This window comes from Anolis carolinensis, chromosome 5, assembly GCF_035594765.1.
Source record: "Anolis carolinensis isolate JA03-04 chromosome 5, rAnoCar3.1.pri, whole genome shotgun sequence".
Lineage (NCBI taxonomy): Eukaryota > Metazoa > Chordata > Lepidosauria > Squamata > Dactyloidae > Anolis > Anolis carolinensis.
The window spans coordinates 146,704,055-146,725,073 of NC_085845.1; the positions used below are offsets into that span (position 1 = coordinate 146,704,055).

The following is a 21,019-nucleotide window of genomic DNA, read 5'->3' on the forward strand; positions in this document are numbered from 1 at the left end:
TCCAAGCCAGTTTACCAGCTGTTGGGATTATGGGGAGTTGAAGGCCAAAAACATCAGGGGACCCCAGGTTGAGAAACACTACCATAGAGCAAACTTATCACAGGGTTCGAAAGTTTGCTCAATGTATTTTATGCTCTGGAGCTGGCCAAAGGACGGTGCTGATGTTTTGTCGATTCTGCATTGTTTGCATTAAATGCTGTTTCCCTTGTTCAAAACCAGCAAAAAGGTTTAACAAGCAAGTAACTCCCCAGAGTCTGCTTGAGACCTTGATGATCAATTGCCAGAGAAATAACCAGATACAGTTTTCTATTATTGTCTAAGGTTGGATCTACACTACTATATAATCCAGTTTCTGAATCCAGATTAATCTGCTTTGAATCAGATTATATGATTCTACACTGCCATATAATCCAGTTTAAAGCAGATACGTAATCTGGGTTCAGGAACTGAATTAGATGGCAGTGTAGATGGGGCCTACATTCATTAGTTTCAGCTGCAACTAACAAAAATGAAGCTACAAGTGAAATCCTTCCAGTGCAGATAGCAGCACCTTCAGAGGCTGCAACAAAAGAGGATGGGGCTAGATTCTTCCACCATAATTGCTTCGGTGTTGAGACATGAATGAAAAGACACATATTTTGAATTGATTCCTTAGAAAAGGAATGTCAAAGTTATAATTATAATTATACATTATAATAAAAATATGTTTAAGTTATAATAAATAAAGGTAAAGGTTTTCCTCTGATATTGAGTTTAGTCTTGTCCAACTCTAGGGGTTGGTGCTCATCTCCATTTCTAAGCCAAAGAGCCGGCATTGTCTGTAGACACCTCCAAGGTCATGTCGCTGGCATGACTGCATGGAGCGCCGTTACCTTCCCGCTGGAGCGGTACCTATGGATCTACTCACATTGTTTTTGAACTGCTAGGTTGGCAGAAGTTGGTGCTAACAGTGGGAGCTCACCCCGCTCCCCAGATTCAAACCACCAACCTTTCAGTCAGAAAGTTTAGCAGCTCAGTGGTTTAACCTGCTGAGCCATTGGGGGCTCCCTTTAAGTTATAATACTTGCTGTATTATGTGTGAGAGAAAAACAAAGGTTACAGAACAAAATTAATGATAAATTCTGCTGAAATTTCAGTTTGCTCTTTAAATGGACACACAGAATACTGCCTTGTAAAATTATTCATCTTTGATATTTCCACATCGTGCTGTGTGACAACCTGGAAGTAAAATGAACGTAACTGTTATCTGCTTTCAACTTGATTGTATGTGTCAACACTGCTGTTAAATCCTGTTCAAAGCAGATAATCTGGGTTCACAAACTGGATTAGATGGCTGTGTAGATGGGACCTGAGAAAGCCTTCCCCAAAATCCTCACACAGTTTATTGACTTCACTGGACATAGAGGCAGACCTCTCTAGCAAACATCAGTTCTTTGATCACTCTAAACAAAGAATATTATGAAGATCAGGAGTGATCAAACCAAATCTGAGAGAAATTTAAGCAAAAGCAGCAATAAGGATAAGATTATTAAAAATATCTCAAAGCTTAACATTCTTTATAGCACTGTTAAATACGTTATTACAGAACTGAAAGAATATGGTTCAACTGCTACTCTGCCAGGAGACAACTATCCACCAAAATTAAGGATACATCAACACTGTAAATGCAGTTTGACACCATCTTAACTGCTATGGCTCCATGCTATAGAATCATGGGTGTCATAATTTTACAAGATATTTAGCCGCCTTTGCCAAGGAGTGCTGATACCTCACCAAACTATAGATCCCTTGATTCCATATTATTTGAGCCATGTCAGCTAAAGTCTCAAACTGCACTAATTCCACAGTACAGATATATCCTCAGTGAACAAATAAGAGTATTATAGTGGAAAGTGATTTTAAAAAAAACAATGGTAATAGTGAGAGAGATGCAGAAATTTACAGCGGGGAAGAAAGAATCATCCATGGGACAGCTATTACCCAAATACTCAGTTTTGTGGAATAGTAACAGGAGGAAAGTCATTCCTTAAAATGAACCCATCTCAGGCCCCATTTGAAGTTTGGAAAAAGAAGCAGAAAACAAGGGAGGAAACGTTCTATGGTCTAATTAGATTAAAACTGAACATTTTATCCTTGGTCTAAAACCATGCAGTGCAAAGACAATAGACATTCATTCCCTTGAATACACTATCTTGATGTCAACATCATATTATGGAGATGTCTTTCTTGGCAGAGGCTATGAAATCGGGCAGAATTGATGGCAAGATGAGTAGAGCCGAACACAGGGCAATTCTAAAGAAAATATCTTTTGGTCTGCAAGTAACTGGATCAGCTAAACATATAACAGAAGTAACACTGCAGTGATCAAATCCTAGACCAGTGGTCCTAATTTTGATTTCTAAAGTGTTTGGATCCAATAATTTTGTGATAAGTTTAGCACTGTCTAGGATAGAAATACAATAATTCGGAAACTTCCCTCAATTATTTATAAAGACACTGTAGGATTTAGAAAGAGAAATTACCCATTATCTATATCATACATTCATTTCAAAAGCAATTGCTGACTTATTTAGTACCCCCCTAGATGTTTATAGGCATGAAATATCACACCTATGATATTAAAATGCAGGAGAGCAACATCTTTTGGTTACTTTGGATAGTTCATGGCATGTTGTTTTTTCTGATCTTGATCTTATGTCTTGGATATTTTTGTGTATGCAATCTTCTCTAAGATAACACCACTAATGATTTCCTTTCCTTGGTACTTCTTTCAAACTGTATTCTATGTACAGTAGAGTCTCACTTATCCAACATTCGCTTATCCAAAGTTCTGGATTATCCAACACAGTTTGCCTCCCACCCCAATCCACAGCTGTTTCTCAAGGCAGCAAGGATTGAACTTTTTATGGATTTAATTTCCGACAGTGTTGCTACTGCAAGTTCATTTTATACAATTCTATCTTTATTTGTAGTAAATTTGTTGGTAGCCAATGTTTTTTTAGATAATGTTTTCAATATATTGCAATGTTTTGGTGCTAAATTCATAAATACAGTAATTATTACATAACGTTACTGTCTTTTGGACTGCTTTTTCTGTCTATTTGTTCTAAAACATGATGTTTTTGGTCCTTAATTTGTAAAATCATAATGTAATTTGATATTCAATAGGCTTTTCCTTAATCCCTCCTTATTATCCAACATCGCTTATCCAATGTTCTGCCAGCCTTTTCATGTTGGATAAGTGAGATTTTACTGTATTGTTTTATTTGCAGCTGCCACTCCAAACAACCTTCTGTTTGAATTATTTACCTATATCCAGTCTTTTAAAAAGCAATCATATGTTCTTTCCACTATTATCCAAAGCACTATTATCCAGTCTGGCACCCTCCTGATCTTTTTTTTTGTTTTGTTTTGTTTTTTTTGTGTCAGGAGCAACCGGAGTTGCTTCTGGAGTGAGAGAATTGGCCGTCTGCAAGGACGTTGCCCAGGGGACGCCCGGATGTTTTGATGTTTTACCATCCTTGTGGGAGGCTTCTCTCATGTCCCCGCATGGAGCTGGAGCTGATAGAGGGAGCTCATCCACGCTCTCCCCGGGTGGGATTCGAACCTGGCAGCTTTCTGATGGACCATGACACCAATCTTCTCTGTTAGCCAAGGGGATGCCAAATTGGGAGTAAAGCTAGTGCAAAGTTTTGTATCTAACTGAAATAGATATACAGTTAGTTAGTCAGCTAGACAGTAGTGGTCTGAGCTTCCAGCAAGTATATTACTTGAATTCTTGTCATCCCAAGGGAGAAGGGTGGAGCATCAGACTTGTCAAATCAAGGAGGCAAAATATAGCATTCTTAAGAGTGAAACATTGTTATAGCCATGGTCCCAGGACCAATACATATTTCTGCTGTGACATGGGAGATATTTGTATATGACTGGGTGTGTCCTAAACCAGTAACATCTGGATGCAAAAGCTATGTGAAATTGGGCATGGACAAATACAGTATATACATTGCCAAAGTTATGAAAGCTAATGAGCCAGGGGGCAGGGAGGTCACTTTCCCACTCACCCTATATATAACAATATCTCCACATTTCTTGTGTGTTTCTTCAGTTTATACCAAAGTTTTCTGCACAGTATTTATTGCACTCATATCTAAGTTATATCCGAGTTGTTTTACAGTCTATACATATCTCCATTAATATACATAATTTCTTTAACAGAAAAATTGGTACCAAAAGTAGAAATAAGGACAGATAAAGGTAGGTTTCTGAATCACAGAAAAGATAAGATTTTCAGTACATTTCAGCAAACCTTTTGTGAAATGAAACAACCAGGTAGCATAAGTAAAACACCATAAATTAACAGAAAAAAATGAACGTTCTAGAAACACTTGAAAACTTCTTCCAAGATGCATCCAATTTTTTTCTTTCTTTCACCTGCTTCCACTTTTTGCTTGATTTCCAATACAGTAATCAAATTTAAAGGTTTTTCTCCAGCCCTCCTTGGCCACCATTCCAATGCTAATGATGCTAAAAACTCTACTGATAGACATAGCATAGGGAAGAAAGGAGGAGAGGCATTTAACTATGAACATTCTTTGTAAAAACAAGAATATTTCCCAGAAGCTCTACACACACATGAAGAGAGAGAAATGGTTGAGAGCTAACAAGTTATGTAGAACCAATATTTGATTCACCTTCTCAAAATTTTAATCAGTCTTCCATTTTATCTGTATTTTTTCTTTCTTCTTTAATTCTTTGTTGGAAAGCAATCAGTACTTACTTTCTTTCCGCAGAAACACTGGATTAGTTTGAAGATAAGTACATGAAAGATGGTGAAGTGGTTGGTTACTATAGTAATTTCAGGTGGGAATGAAATAATAGGTTTCAGTAATGTTTTGTATCATCTTCATCATTCTTCTCTCTCTAAGACCAGATCTTCTTTTATGTGCACCTTTTATAAAACATGGATTTTCTGACCGTAATTTTTAAACAGCTTGATTTAAACAATTTCTAATAAAAGTCCTCAGCAAAAAGGTCTTCAATATTGTAATTTATGTTATTTTATTTATATTTATATCCAACTTGATGCCCTGTTACTCACTGATGTAGGCACCACTCTTCAACATTAGTACCAAAGGAGTTATGAATACGTTTTTGGTCAACTTTAAATTCGGTTTGGTTATTTGGGGTGCTGATTCAGAAAATTGCATTGGATAGACCACATCAGCTCTAATTTCTGATACAGAACATATGCCATCCAGTAGTCACCATTTGCTTGCCCACAGAAAACCATATTTAATAATCTAGAGCTGATGTGGTCTATCCAATGCAATTTTCTGAATCAGGACCCCAAATAACCCCAGGAACAGGCCTAAAAATGAAGCGCCCCCACTTTCAGATGCCATATGGAACAGCTCCAGTCAGGGGGAGGGAGGGGGAGGAGAAGCAGTAGTCAGGAGGCTTGTTGTCATGCCTTTCGCGGGTAGTCAGTCTCGTCCCTCCCAACATCCCCATTGCCTCGGCACTATAAGAGGGTTTCATGAAACCAGTTGCTTTCATTGCAACAGTGTAGTAATGGTGAGGCTGTAGATCATATTTTAGTTCTTGGGGACCATTGATGGTCCATGGACCACAGGTTGGGAACCACTGTTCTAGCTGGTCTTCTTTTCTCTTCACTTCCTATAATTGTTTTTAAAAAAATCTCTTAAGTCTCCTTCTCATACCCACCGGTTCCAGGAGTTAATCAATCTCTACATTTCTTTTTGTGCATCTTCCTCTTTTTTTTGCTGATTCTTAGTTGCCATATTCTAGTTCTCAAAATCCAAGCAACAGCAATAGCACATTATGCAAATTATTTCTTCATTTTGTATATTATGTAGTGGGACCAGAAAGTGTTGAGCCACAGACCAATATTAGAAAGCACGTGTTAGGATCCACAGGCAAAAGAAGAAACAGGTCTTCACATGCTCATGGATGGCTGTATTTTATTCTTTAGATCATTATTTTGGTTAGGTATGACAGCCCCTTTGTCATGCTAACAGCATTGCTTTTCTGACTTTGACATTGATTTGAATTATGTGGAGGGCTATAGGGATGCTACAGTTATGCTCCCAAATAGCATTTTGCTTGACCTTCTTCCTTATTGTAGACATTGCTCACAAAGGGAACAAAACTGAACTTTAACTGCAATCCCTTGGGCTGAACCTGTCATCTGGTTGTGCTCAGAGAGGCCAAGCGAGAAAGCAATAGAGAGGGTAAAGCATTGGTGTTTGAGTTGTACAGCAAGATTTCTGAAAGTGTTAGTCCTATCAAGATTTTCAAAAAGACGGCTATGTTAGTCTGATTCAATATAAAAAGGAAAGTGGGGAGGGATTGAATCTAGTGACATCTTTAAGATTAGCTGATTTAATTTAGAAAAAGCCTTCATGGATTACATCTTCAGGTGCTTTCTAAGAATCTGAAATCCACAAAAGCAACATAAATCAGTTGGTCCTTCCTGCATCTTCCTTTAATCTTATTGTGCATGCAAGTGCTATTGGGAAACACAACACTTATGCCACTCTCCCCTAAAGAAGGAACAATAATCTCTGTAGGTAATTGTATGAAGGACTGTAACCTCATTGAAAATATACTTCTCATGAATATACTTCAATGTTTACACTGGAAGCAGTTGCATTCTATAAGCTGTAGTTCATAGGGCCTGCCACTGATGTGGGTCACAACAGTGGCAGACTAGGTCTAAAAATATTGATTGCCAGTAATAATATTGGAACTTTTTATATTCTCAAGACCATTAACATTTAAAACATATTTTCTGATGCTTAAGGGGCTCCACCTGCCATTGGGCAAACTGACACACTGGCCAGTCTGCCACAAACGATGATATAACCCTGGTTATACCAGTGTATTTATATGAACTATATAGAATCTTCTTGGACAACTGCATTCCCCAGAGGCTTGATGGTCATCTGTCAGGAGTACTTTGACTGTATTTTTCCTGGATGGCAAAGGGCTGGACTATGCGGTTACTTCCAACTCTGTGGGTCTTTGAGAACCAGTTACCTTGTATTGTCCTAAACAGATAAGCTGTATCCACCTCAAATTACTATAAATTAAATTTATTATCCTTGAATAAGGATCCGTCACTTTATTTCTTGTTCACTACCATAATGTACATAATTGTGGGAACACAGTGTAATCTTTACTTAGAGGCTTGGTCATGATGAGTTAATATTACATCTGGCCTTTTAAACTGTGCTGGCATCATATTCAATTTTATTTTCATACTGTGAGATTTTCCATCTGTGTTTTATGAACACACACAAAGGGCTTAAGTTCCTCCCATGGCTTATTTTGTTTCCCCTAACATCATAGTTTTTTTTCCCTCTCTCTCTGTTTAGTAACCAGCTAGATACATCAATTAAGGAAAAAATCCAGTCATTTCTTGTCGTGTACAGCAAACTGAAAATGAATGTCTGTCGAGGAATAATTGCAGATGGAATTCAGGGCAATTCAATTGCACTTCAAACAAAACATATTCAACAGAGCATATGTACTAGAGAGGGGTTGAGGGGTTAATATACAACTTCCTTTGCTTCACTATTAAAGTCTTACACTCATGTTAGAATAATAATTGGAGTGACTTGCTGGCATGAAAAATAACGTCAGGAGCCAAAAAAGCAAACAAAAGAACATCTTTCTATACTGCACATTCTTTATTCGGTGGAAAGCTACTTTTAATGTAGGTCTCTTTCACAAGGCTATTTTCCTCACAGAAATATTGCTAATTTTCTCTTTATGATTATGCTTGAAGACAAGGAAACCAAGAAAGAATTTGTGTATGAAATAGGCAGAACACAGAGCCATTTGGTGTTTCTAGATGCATTATTTTCCATTGTTTAAGGTCATGAAAAAATCCCCATGAATGAAACAGCCCAGATTCTCATAGTCTAATAATTAAAACCTTGGGTTGCTGTGAGTTTTCCGGGCTGTATGGCCATGTTCCAGAAGCATTCTCTCCTGACGTTTTGCCCACATCTATGGCAGGCATCCTTAGAGGTTGTGAGATATATATTAAAACCTCACAATTCAGATAATAAAACATATATTGCAAGCTCAATATAGGGTGCTAGGATGGCCTTGTGTCCTACATTACAAAGTGCAGCCCTTGGTTTGATGTGTTTTCCGGCAACTGTTCTCTTATTTGATTCGATTTTCAGTCCAGATTCTATTTAAACATACAGTAGAGTCTTGCTTATCCAACCTTTGCTCATCCAAAGTTCTGTATTATCCAACGCACTCTGCCTTTTAGTAGTCAATGTTTTGTAGTCAATGTTTTCAATACACTGTGATGTTTTGGTGCTAAATTTGTAAATACAGTGTAATTACTACATAACGTTACCACGTATTGAACTGCTTTTTCTGTTGATTTGTTATAAAACATGATGTTTTGGTGCTTAATTTGTAAAATTATAATGTAATTTTATGTTTAATAGGCTTTCCCATAATCTCTCCTTGTTATCCAACATTTTGCTTATTCAACGTTCTGCTGGCCTGTTTATGTTGGATAAGGGAGACACTGTTGTATATAAGAAGGGAGAATCAAGGCATTTGTCATTCCTCACCAATAGTTAGCTGCTATCACCTCTAGTTTTTCCCACTGCAGCTAGATATACTGTATTTATGTTTCAATAACAGTTATTTCTGAATTGCTAAATGCATTTACACATGTAATTCAGACATGCTATGACAAAAGTAAAGGGTGAGATTAAATGACTCAATTATGTTACCTTTCCCAACTTTCCAATCGTGATTCTATATGCAAATGTTAGGTTAATGTGTCCTCCTTTTGGGGATATATCTTATTAATTTTTAGTCTATCTGGCCTAGCTTTCAGTTTCCAATAGTGGCCATCCAGATGTCTCTAGAAGCCTACATGTGGGAGATGTTGGTGGTCGCCATCCTTTTATAATTATTCTCAACATCTGATACATTCAGCTCTTTCACAATTATTCTCAATATCTGATACATTTTCACAGCATCCATATCCATGGATTTCATTATCCACAATTTGAAAAAAACCTTTCTTTAAAAAATACAATAAGCAAACTTTGATTTTGCCATTTTGTATAAAGGGTGCTATTTTACTAAAGATAAAGGTAAAGGTTTCCCCCTGACATTAAGTCCAGTTGTGACCAACTATGGGGGTTGGTGCTCATCTCCATTTCTAAGCCGAAGAGCCGGCGTTGTCCGTATACACCTCCAAGGTCATGTGGCCGGCATGACTGCATGGAGCGCCGTTACCTTCCTGCCAGAGCGGTACCTATTGATCTACTCACATTGGCATGTTTTCAAACTGCTAGGTTGGCAGAAGCTGGAGCTAACAGCGGCAGCTCACGCCGCTCCCGGGGTTTGAACCTGGGACCTTCCGGTCTGCAAGTTCAGCAGCTCAGTGCTTTAACTTCACCACCGGGGTTCCTTACTATTTTACTAGACCACTTTAAATAATGGGGCTTCAGTATCCACGGGTTTTGATATCCACGGGAAGTCCTGGAACCAAACCCCAGTGGATCTTTTATGCCAATGGTATTGATCTAAACAGGAATGCCTTGAACATAGATTTTTATGCAATTTTTATTTTCTCCAAATTTAGTCAATCGATTCTTAACCCAAGTTAACAATTCAGTCATGCCTTAGCTCACAATTCACAAAAACAAACAAGCAAATAAAAATGGCATATGTTTTCATTTACTGTAGGATATCACATTGGCTCGTAATCTCATCATTCTTGGTCACATATATAAAAGACTGAATTCTTCCAGCAGATAATATGTAAGATTAATTGCTTATCATTTTCTTTAATTTCCATTCCTCATTTTTAAAATCAAAACCTGGTATAATGTTAGTTATATCTAGTTATATCAACAACTAGATATCTCACTTTATTTTGAAGTTGTTTGTGAACATAGAACTTTAAAAAGTACAAATAATATAGGTGACACTAGAAATTGTAGACATCCTAATGCTGTCCAAGGTTTTTCTTAATCTATCTCCGTGAAAAGTTGTCCTGGCTTTATAGACTATCATTATTGGCTTGTGCCATGTAGAATATATAAGGAGGTTGCACTGAAGTTTTTCTAATTATTGATTTTTATTTTTATTGGGAATATTTAACATATAAATAAAGGGAAATTGCCTTAAGACTAGTTGCTCTTTCTAAGTGCTTTTGCACAGTAAAAAGAAATGCTATTTCATGTTTTTACTTTGGAGTAATTCCTTTGGGTATCAAGCAGCATGATATTTTATTTTACAGATGCATTATTCAACAGATTCCTGACCTATAACCATTTAAATGGATTTTAAATGTGATATAGTTCCCATAGTAATGAACGTGAGTTTGCTTGCAGCTCACATCATTAATTTTTGGCAGGTTTACCTCTACATCAGTGCAACTTTTAAAAGAAATCCATGTAGCCTTTGAAAAATATGATTAACTGTTTCAGCTTTACAGTGGTGCCATTCATCAATTTATTTCCTCAGGTCACGTCCATCCTCGAGATCATCCACACAAATCTAGGGTAAATTCCACATGCCCCCACCTGAATAATATCCTTCCTGAAATTTACCATAGAATAAGAGCTTCGTTGTTTCTGGCTTTATCTGAGAAAAAATGCAGTCCTTTCCCATCCTACATGTAGTGTAGTGGGTTAAACCCTTGTGCCGTCAGGACTGCTGACCTGAAGGTTGGGTTGCTGACCTGAAGGTTGCCGGTTCGAATCCAACCCAGGGAATGCCTATGTAAAAACAAAAACATATACACAAAGTTAAAAATGATTTCCCACTTTGTTGTCATTGCTTTAAGTGTAGCATTAAATTATACTTCCAGATTAACCATCTTGAACCAAAGAAAACTTAGTACTGTAACTATATATATACTTCTATTTATAATTTGAAGCCACAGTTTTCAAAACCTGACAATGTAATATTCTTTCCACTGTCCTATAGGAATTGCAAAAATGACTCCCACTTATCTACTGACTTGTCCCTTAATAAAATGATTAGTTATCTACATATCTTAGGAATCCAATCCTCCACCATTGGAATTAAATTACTTTTCCATTTTAGGGTGAATAGGAGTTTATTTATTTATTTATTTCTGCCATTTCTATCCCACCCTTCTCACCCGAAGGGACTCAGGGCGGCTCACAATCTGGCAAAAATTCAATTCAAAATACAATACAGGAAGATAAAACATAAGCAATTAAAACAATTGAATAATTTGTGCCACTCTGATCATATGTTGTAGGATCTTCTCCTGTTTTCTTTTTAATCTGGCCATACATCAAATCTAGTAGTAGCAACTCCTAATTTAAAACTTCTGACTTCATCCTAGCACAGCTAAATGAGCTGTCAGGATTTCGAAACCTCTAAAGACCATTATGTTCCGGCAGACCTACCCAGCCAGTTTTTAATTATGAATTTCAAACCTGTATCCTGTGCTTTAATCTCTGTTCTGTGTATTTTAGTATGTATTTTATATAAATGTTTTAATATGTATCTTTTATAGAAATACATGTAATATGCAAATTTATAGAATTTTTATAATAATGGTGTGTTTTAACTATGCTAAAACTCACTTCGAGCTGCGAGAAGAGGCGGGTAAGAAATAAAAAATAAACACCAAGTGGCCACCGAAAAGTACACCATCCAATGAGGCCATAATAAAAATGTTAGCACACTATTGAGTTTGGAATACATTCTCATTATGGTTGTGACTCATCTAACTCCTAAGCTGCTGAACTTGTTGACAGAAGGGTCAGCGGTTTGAATCCTGGGAGCGAGGTGAGCTCTTGCCGTGCCAATCTAGCAGTTTGAAAACATGCAAATGTGAGTAGATCAATACGTACTGCTCCGGTGGGAAGGTAACGGCACTCCATGCAGCTGTGTTAGCCACATGACCTTGGAGGTGTCTACAGACAACACCGGCTCTTCGGCTTAGAAATGGAGATAAGCACCAACCCCCAGAGTTGGACACGATTAGACTTAATGTCAAGGGAAAACCTTTACCTGTATCTTATACTGTTAATTCGTGTCACATAATTCATATGACTGAAAAATGTAGAGCAAAAATGTTCCTTTAGAAATGACATTACATACTCAGTCAACGTTCTTTTGAATGCCATAGGTGAAAAGGAAAGGGATTGGTTATCTCCTTCCCCATTTTAGTTTCCTATGAAGTATTATGAAGTTTCCTATCTTTGTATTAATCCAGAGGATCAAGTTCCTCAAGATTTTTTGCGCATTACTCACACAGAGAGAATGAATATTTGCATAGTAAAGTCCTTAGGTTAAAATAAGCCCTTGCTATCTGGTTTCCTTCTCTTCTCCTCCATGCCCGCCTCAGATCTTTTGCCGAAAGATAGCATAGTGCTGCCAACAGAGCTACATGGAACATCTACGAGGTAAGGAAAACATCTACAGCAAGTGCATGGAGTATAATGCTTGGGAAGAAAGCTGATATCGAATTAGATGATGGAAGTCCCTTTAATGTTACATTCAAAAAGTTTTAACAAGAGGATTTGATTATAAAATAATTAGATTTTGTAGGAGAGTAATAAGGTGGAGGATGGTTTTTGAGGGTGTTGTGGAACATCAGCTTCCGGACGTAATACTTGGAGCCTGTTGGCAGCCACCTGGCATTTTTTTTAAAAAGGAGCTCAGACTTACAGCGTGAAAAGGTCGGGATTAGATGTACAGTGCAGTATTTGACAAATTACTCATACAATTATCAATGCCTTTCAACCTGTACAAAATATATATTGCTAAACAGAGAAAATTCCCTGGGAAAGGAGAGTACAAGAGGGAAGGGTCAGCGGTCTGACTTGCTATTCACATTAGCAATGAATAAATCTAAAATAGGTACCATTCCGGTGGGAAGGTAATGGCGCTCCATGCAGTCATGACGGCCACATTACCTTGGAGGTGTCTATGGACAACGCCGGCTCTTTGGCTTAGAAATTAGAGATGAGCACCAACCCCCAGAGTCGGACACGACTGGACTTAATATCAAGGGGAAATCTTTACTTTTACCTAAATCTAAAATTTCACTTGGGTGTCACTTTGGAAGACCTTTGTTTAACTTAAGAGAAAATATTTCTCTTACATGTGGCTTGGTGGATATAATTTATCTCCCCACTTCATACATACGAAAATAATTTGTGAAATTGTTTTTATTTTTTAGGTATGAAAATGCAGTAAAGCCTTTAAAAGTAATAAGATCCATTATGTACATATACATTTTTTTGTTTTCAAAATATTTTAGTGTTCACACAGAATAAATGCATGTTTCAGGAGGACACGTTGCATCATCAAAAGTTCATGCACTCTTTGTTCCTATGTGTATGTTTATGTCTTACTAAATTTCAAGGGTGGGGCATCATAGTACAAATTATAATTATAATGTAGTTGTTAATAATGAAATATATTTTGCCAATAACACTATGTATCAAAATTTTTAAAAAATCTATTCCTGTTTTGAAAGTGTTAATCCTGTCTAATTGTGCCATACTTACTTTGAAAGTAGTTGTTATACTCCAGAAACTTACGTTTTGTGGCTGCCACAAACTATGTTGAATTGGGTTTTTTTCATGTCAGGAGTGACTTAAAAAACTGCAAGTCACTTCTGGTGTGAGAGGATTGGCTGTCTGCAAGGACATTACCCTGGGGACGCCTGGATGTTTGATGTTTTTACCATCCTTGTGGGAGGCTTCTCTCATGTCCCTGCATGGGGAGCTGGAGCTGACAGAGGGAGCTCATCTGTGCTCTCCCCAAATTCAAACCAGCAACCTTCAGATTAGCAACCTTCAAGCTACAAGGTTTGAGCCATGACTGTTAAAGTGATGTGAAGCTGTATTAATTCAACAGCACTCTATGAGTAAATTTAGATCCAACTATATATGAACTCTTGGCTCATATTGGTTGGTCAGTTGTTTTAATTTCCTTGGTATTATCTCCCCCAGCTTTTTCTCCAAGATGTCTTAGTGATGCTCTGCTAATTTGCATTACATATAACTTCCATCATGTTAAATTAAATAAGGATACACCTGAGTCCCTCCGGGTAAGAAAGGCGGAATATAAATGTTGGAAATAAATAAATACACCTGCCCAGGCAGTCCCTAAATTACAAACAAGATGGGTTTTGTAGATTTGTTCTTAAGTTGAATGTGTTTGTAAGGCAAAACAGGTACATTTTTAAGGATAACTCCAGCCAAATATATGTGGAGGAGGAGAGAGAAAAACTTGATTCATCTGATCTTTCTGGTATTGATTTACATTTTGAGCAAAGCAGTATGAAAAGATAGCAGAAATTGTACTTACTACTTGGTGCACAATCAGTCATAGAAGCTGTTTTAGTAGCAACCCAAACAGAAGATTAAGAAGAAACGGAGTACTTGATTGTATTTTGTTTTTCTTAAACAAAGTCTTAATTATGAGTAACTTGTAAGTCAGATATTTGTAATTTGGGGACTGCTTGTATTTGAAATTTCAGCAAATGAAGTTATCGATTTTTTGGTTTTTGCTAACTCAACTTTTAAAATGTATCAATAATAGTTTCATTGTGCCCATGAAAATAATGTCAATATATAACTCTACCACCAGTATCCATTTCCAGATTCATTGTATACTACAGTAGAGTCTCACTTATCCAAGCTAAACGGGCCGGCAGAAGCTTGGATAAGCGAATATCTTGGATAATAAGATATTTGATATTAAACATCAAATTAGGTTATGATTTTACAAATTAAGCACCAAAATGTCATGTTATACAACAAATTTGACAGAAAAAGTAGTTCAATACGCAGTAATGTTATGTTGTAATTACTGTATTTATGAATTTAGCACAAAAATATCACGATATATTGAAAACATTGACTACAAAAATGGCTTGGATAATACAGAGGCTTGGATAAGCGAGGCTTGGATAAGTGAGACTCTACTGTATATGTTTAATGTGCAAGTCTAAAACAATGCTTTACAAATATGTCATGTTGTTGACACACTTTTTAAACATGCATCATTTCACAACACAGTAATTCAATTTTGTTAGCAAACCAAAGGTCAAACCAACCTTTGTAAGAGATACGGACACATACATAAATTGTAATAAGAAAATGTATGGGGACACAACATATCTCATCCAAACCTTTCATTTATATTTTAGGTATGTATAATTTATTGTTATTTTCACACAAGACTCTATATTTCTAAAGCTCTTTCTATATTCTATTTCTGTGCCAAATTCCACTCTTGGTTTGAGAGCCAACCAGCTGTGATCACTGAACAGAGACAGCATGGAAGTTCTGACTCACATGTTACTGAAGTTTAATGTTGATGGGAAGTGTATTTGCAAGATTCTCTTGCTGCTGCTCTCTCTGCAGTAAATGCCACCAATTATAATAGTTTTCTAGAAATGTAACTCTCCATGTCCGGAAGCGAAATTTCTATAGCATTTATACTAGAAACCATAGAAATATGGAATATAGATTGCAGAAACTCACAGCTGCCAATTTAGTGTACCAATTCATTTTCAGAACAAATATTTGTTTGCATATAGGTCAGAAAGATAATTCTTTTGAACAGATTGCTACTGATTGCCAAACAGAGGCTGGATTTAAATTTCCATATAATGCAGCTTCAGAATGCAGATTAACTGCATTGAACTAGATTGAACTAGAACTCATGTCAGTATTCTGAAACTGCACTATATGGCAGTGTAGGTCCAGCCTGGGAGAGAGGATAAACCCACTCCCCCCCCCCCTGTCTTTTATGACTTAGTCAAGATGACTTGGAAACCTTCTGAAACAAGCTCTGGAATACAGGAGAGAGAACATCCTAGGCCCCATCTACACTGACCATTTAAAGCAGTTCAAAGCTAGCTTCGAACCACAGTGGTCAGACAGCAAACTCCCACAAAAGCACACAAAATAAAGCCCTTAATTTGTACCAGTGCTCTGTGGTTTGTGTAACACCATCCACAACTCAAACTGGTGCCAGGATTTCCAATATAATCACCTGCACAGCAAAACCACTTTCTTCCATACTAATTTGAAACTATGGGCACTTCCAGACAGCACCAAAATACAGGATTAAAAAGAGAAGCAAAAAAAACCTGGGACCTCAGAGCAGCTCCCCACACAGACCTGCCGGTCCTGGACTTTCTTCCTCTGCCATCCTCACAGCCCATCTGTGTCTTGGGATAAAATGGATTGTGGATGGGGGATATAAACCAGAAGTTTTTTTTAATATATGGCATGTGCTGATCTGTATATGTACACATGCAATATGGATCAGCATATAATGGAGGGAATTAAAAAATGTTTTGGAGCGTAAGTGTAGTTCGCTAAAGCTATTACCTCACAACCTCTGAGGATGCCTGCCATAGATGTGGGCAAAACATCAGGAGAGAATGCTTCTGGAACATGGCCATGCAGCCCAGAAAACACACAACAACACTGTGATTCCGGCCATGAAATCCTTCGGCAACACAAAGTTGTTACTGCTCTAGAGAAAACCGGAGGCAGTTTTCCAAGGCATTTTAAGGGGGCTTCCCAGGGAAGGAAGAGGAATCAGCTTGGAGGTATCCTTTAACCAGGTATCCCTGGTTTCCTTTAAAAAGCCCTCCCTTCTCTCTTTATTTGGAGGAGGAAAGGAGAATTGGTGCCTTGCTTCTTCTCAAAGCATTAGCAGTTTAAAATGCCTCTTCCTTCCTATGCCTCCAAATGAAGAGACAAGGGAGGGCTTTTTTAAGGAAGCCAGGGCAGGATACTTCCAGGTTGAAATCTCTTCCTTCCCTGGGAAGTCCCCTTAAAATGCTCTGGAAAACTGCCTCCTGCAGAGAGAGAGCTGCACACCCACCTCTCCTGTCTCCTCTAGAGTAGTAACAGCTTTAAGGAACCACACTTATGATTCAAAAACAATTCATTTGCACAGTCCTATAATATTTACTAAAGTTCTGTTTACAGTGTTACGGTGTTTGCAGTGTTAAATAAAGGGTTTCAGGGAGTTCTAATAGCTTTCTGTTTGTGCTTCCTTTCAATCAGCTGTGCATCAGTTTGATAGCCTAATCAGCTGATTAGCTATTTTGGGCTTTTTAAAAGGAATGGACATCAGCTGGAGAAGTCTCCACAGAGGGGAAAACACATGTTTTTTGGCATGCAGGGTCATGCAGACATAAGAAGATGCACAACTTTTAGCCAGAAATGGGATAAAGGGACCTTTTTTATCCTGTGGTTTCCCTCGGTTGGTCTGAATCAGAGCGCATTTAGCGCTGATGTTGTGTAGCCAACCTCCCCTCTTTAAAACTGGAATTCCTGTGTTTAAATATAGGCCAAGAAGATGATTCCTTTGAACAGTCAGTGCAGATGAGGATCTACTACACTAATGGCTAGTACTTCAGGATTTAGGCCATGTTTTCTGTAAATTATAAAACCTATCTTTTTGTGGAGGTTTCCTGACATGGTTAAAATTGAATAAAACAAGGCAATGATTTAATCCAAATATTATCACATCTGGAATAGCACACATATAGTTTGTACGTGTCCCTTTAAGTCCCCTTTTGATTTATGGCAACCACACTGTGAATGTCATTGAGTTTTCTAGGGCAAGGGATACTTGGATTTTGTCAGTTCCTTGTCAGATTTTGTCAGTTCCTTGCACTGAAATTCAGCCTCAAGCTTCTGATGGTCTGTCACCCAAGTACTAACAGGAACTAACCATTAGCTTCCAAGATCCAACATGAGCTGGATCCTTTTAGGCCTCCTATGCCTATAGTTTATCTTGCAGAAAATAAGTAGAGGAACAGAGTAGCATTATCAATTGAATCTAGAAGGGTTGTTGAGAACTATAAAGAGAATGTAAGTGGAGACACATGAAGTTAGTAATGGTTTTCTTTTTGGGAAAGGTAGACTGTGCAAACTAAGGAACTTTCCATCTAACAATTTCAGCCTGAGGGCCCTTAGCAAAAGACTTGACTCTATACTTATAGGAAGATTGGCTGTGAAATTGATGTGAGGGCATAACCTGGTTTATAAATAGTTGTCTAATTTAGCATGTTACATTGTTAGCCTTACTTGAGAGGTATGAAAGAGCAAAGCTGATTTTCATCCACAGGGAGGAAAAATTCACACAACTGAAGGCTATAATCATAAAAATGTTTTTTTCTTTCCTTTACCTTTGTAGTCTTGGAAGAACTGGAACAAACTATTATCCCCAGCTATGGAGCTGTAACCAACCAACAGGCACTACACATGCCAGAATGGGTAAGCACTGTTTCACTTAACATTAGCTTGATTTTTTTTATACAATTTGATATCTCTATCAACAGGTTTCCAGGAGCAAAGGTAATCCATGCTAGAAGGAAAGTACTTTGGAATAAACTATTTGGGGAGATAGAACAAGATTTTGCAGCTGCTTCAGCTATCCTCTTTTTTTATAGAAAACTACTAGATCCATATATTTTCAGGATGGAGGAAACTACCATCCTATATATTTCCTCCCCCGATTATTTTTCCCACATGAAAAATAAGCTACTTCCCTTTACTCGAATCTAGTGCACCATCAAATCTAATATGCACCTTAATTTTCAAAACCCTGAAACCAGAAAAAGTATTTGCTAGGGAATGTAATACACAGCGGCAAAAAGTGCACACTTTGTAATTTGTTCCAAAAAGAGGTGCATTACAGTTACTGTGCACATAGAGTTCCTTCTTTAAAAATAAGTGTTAGATCACCAAATCTTCCAGCAATAGAATGTAACACCAGAGAATCAGGTAACCCTTGATGGGGAGATGGGAAGGAAAAGAAGATAGGGGGAAATTGGAAGGAGGGAAGATGGAAGGAAACTAATAAAAAAAGAATGAGAAGGAAAAAAGAGAAAAAGGGGAAGATGGATGGAGGATAGAAAGGAGGTAAAAAAGAGGAAGGAAGAAAAGGAAAAGGAGGGAGGAAAAGATGGGAAGAGATAAAACAAAGGAAGAGGCAAAAAGGGAAGGAAGGAAAGGAATAAAAGCAAAAAAAAGAGGAAGGAAGAAAAAGATGAGAGAGGAAAATTAAAAAGGAAGATGAGAAGGCAAGAGGGCAGTAAGGGAAGAAAGAAAAGGAGAAAATGAGAAACGGAAGGAGGATAGGAAAGGCAAGTCCCCACACTACAGCACTTAAATTAAAGAATTAAAGAATTAAAACGTGGCTGTTTCAACAGGCTTTTCACACTGTTTAGACAATTGCAAACCTAAATGCCTTTATAACAGCACTTTACATCATTTAAGGTACTACAGTTGAGATGCTGAACCAATGTGTGGATATTTTAATTATGGCTAAGACCATAATTAAATCCATACTCCAAGAAATAATGCCTGACTGCTCGCTGGAGGGAAGGACATTAGAGGCAAAGTTGAAGTATTTTGGCCACATCATGAGGAGACAGGAAAGCTTGGGGAAGAGAATGATGCTGGGGAAAATGGAAGAAAAAAGGAAGAGGGGCTGACCAAGAGCAAGATGGATGGATGGTATCCTTGAAGTGACTGGCTTGACCTTGAAGGAGCTGGGGGGTGGCGATGGCCGACAAGGAGCTCTGGCGTGGGCTGTTCCATGTGGTCATAAAGAGTCAGAAGGGCCTGAACGAATAAACAACAACATGACCATATTTTACTGTTTCTATTTAACTGAGTTTGCTTTTATTAATTTTATATGTCAGTTTTTATCTATTGTGTTTTGAATGACCCTGGCAAGGGGGCATGAAGGGCACGGGCACTTTTCCGCTGCCTCTCCTGTGCACGCATGCACCCACCCATCCACACTTTACCATGTTATGCAAATGAAATGTGCAACCCAATTTTGGCATGGTCATTTAGCCAAAAAAAGGTGTACCTTAGATTCACATAATTAAGAACTATAGGAAACTTTTTTAGCAATCTTCTTCTCTTAAATACAGAACTTTACAAAGACGTTTTTGGAAATAACAACCTTCTTCAAGTCTCCACTAGATATTTGTATGTTTATAATTTGGATTGCTTACTGTGTTGTATATGGGTGTATTGAAGAGCAGTTTTCCTTAACTCTATGTTTTGGAAGGGGTTGCAAACCATGTGATCAGATCAGGATTGTTCAGGACTCAGACTCAATTTTAGAAGTCAGAGATGTATGCTTGGAGACCTCAGTAGGGACTGTATGCTTTCAGCCGCCAGTAGACACAGAAGTATGTTTTTAGATGTTAGTAGAAACAGTACAATTTAGACAGAAACAACTAGACACTTTCAATGTAGAGCATTCAAGAAGTCTGCTTATTTTTGTCTCTTGAGAGCATGATTTAAACGAAGATGTTTTAAGGGAGAGTAGATGTTTTTGAGCAACTGAAAGAACAGTTCTGAAACTATATAACTGTATGTGTTTTGAGCATTGGCATATTTTTGTCCCTAACAGTTCAAAGAGATATGGAGGTTTAACAGCTGAGAAACCTAATTGTCTTACATGAATGCCATTTTCCCAAAAAGTTATGGCATCATTTTTCAAAAGGTTGTGACTTCTAACAAGGTCATGCCTTTCCAAAGATCATAAAAGTTTATGGAGATTTCTATTTTCCAAAACGTTATGGAGATTTCCATTTTCCAAAAGACGTATCTTCCATTTGTTAATTCTTCCATATTTTCCCACCACTCTTGCATATATATTTCTTCTTATTAGAAAAAACCCATTAAAGAAGAGAAGGGCAGAGTATAGCTGCATGGTTGGGAGTGCTGAGAATCATCCATCTGGAAGTACTCTCATGAAGAGATTGATTTACACAGCCATAGTCACAAGACCTTTTACATTGGACTCCGAGATTTATCTCCCTTTAGAGAATATGAGAAAAGAATTGGTCTTTAATAGCTACATTTGTGGAGCACATCCTAGTAAGGGATGAGGATGAAGCTAATTCAACTTGTTCCTTCAAATTAGATCTCCGATCAGCAGCAGGAATGCTAATAGT

The 21,019-nt window shown here is 37.6% G+C and overlaps 1 protein-coding gene and 1 long non-coding RNA gene across 2 annotated transcripts in view; one reads left to right on the top strand and one right to left on the bottom strand.

Moving 5' to 3' along the window:
- ano6 (anoctamin 6) overlaps nt 1–21,019 on the top strand; it is an 81,237-nt gene that overhangs the window by 10,169 nt on the left and 50,049 nt on the right. Inside the window, exon 2 of the mRNA XM_003221267.4 lies at nt 18,235–18,314. Coding sequence (XP_003221315.2) covers nt 18,235–18,314 — 80 coding nt within the window. The remainder of the gene's footprint in view (nt 1–18,234; nt 18,315–21,019) is intronic.
- The window catches only part of LOC134299504 (uncharacterized), a 33,715-nt gene continuing 20,080 nt past the window's right edge, over nt 7,385–21,019 (bottom strand). Inside the window, exon 2 of the long non-coding RNA XR_010006720.1 lies at nt 7,385–10,790. This is a non-coding gene — a long non-coding RNA (uncharacterized LOC134299504). The remainder of the gene's footprint in view (nt 10,791–21,019) is intronic.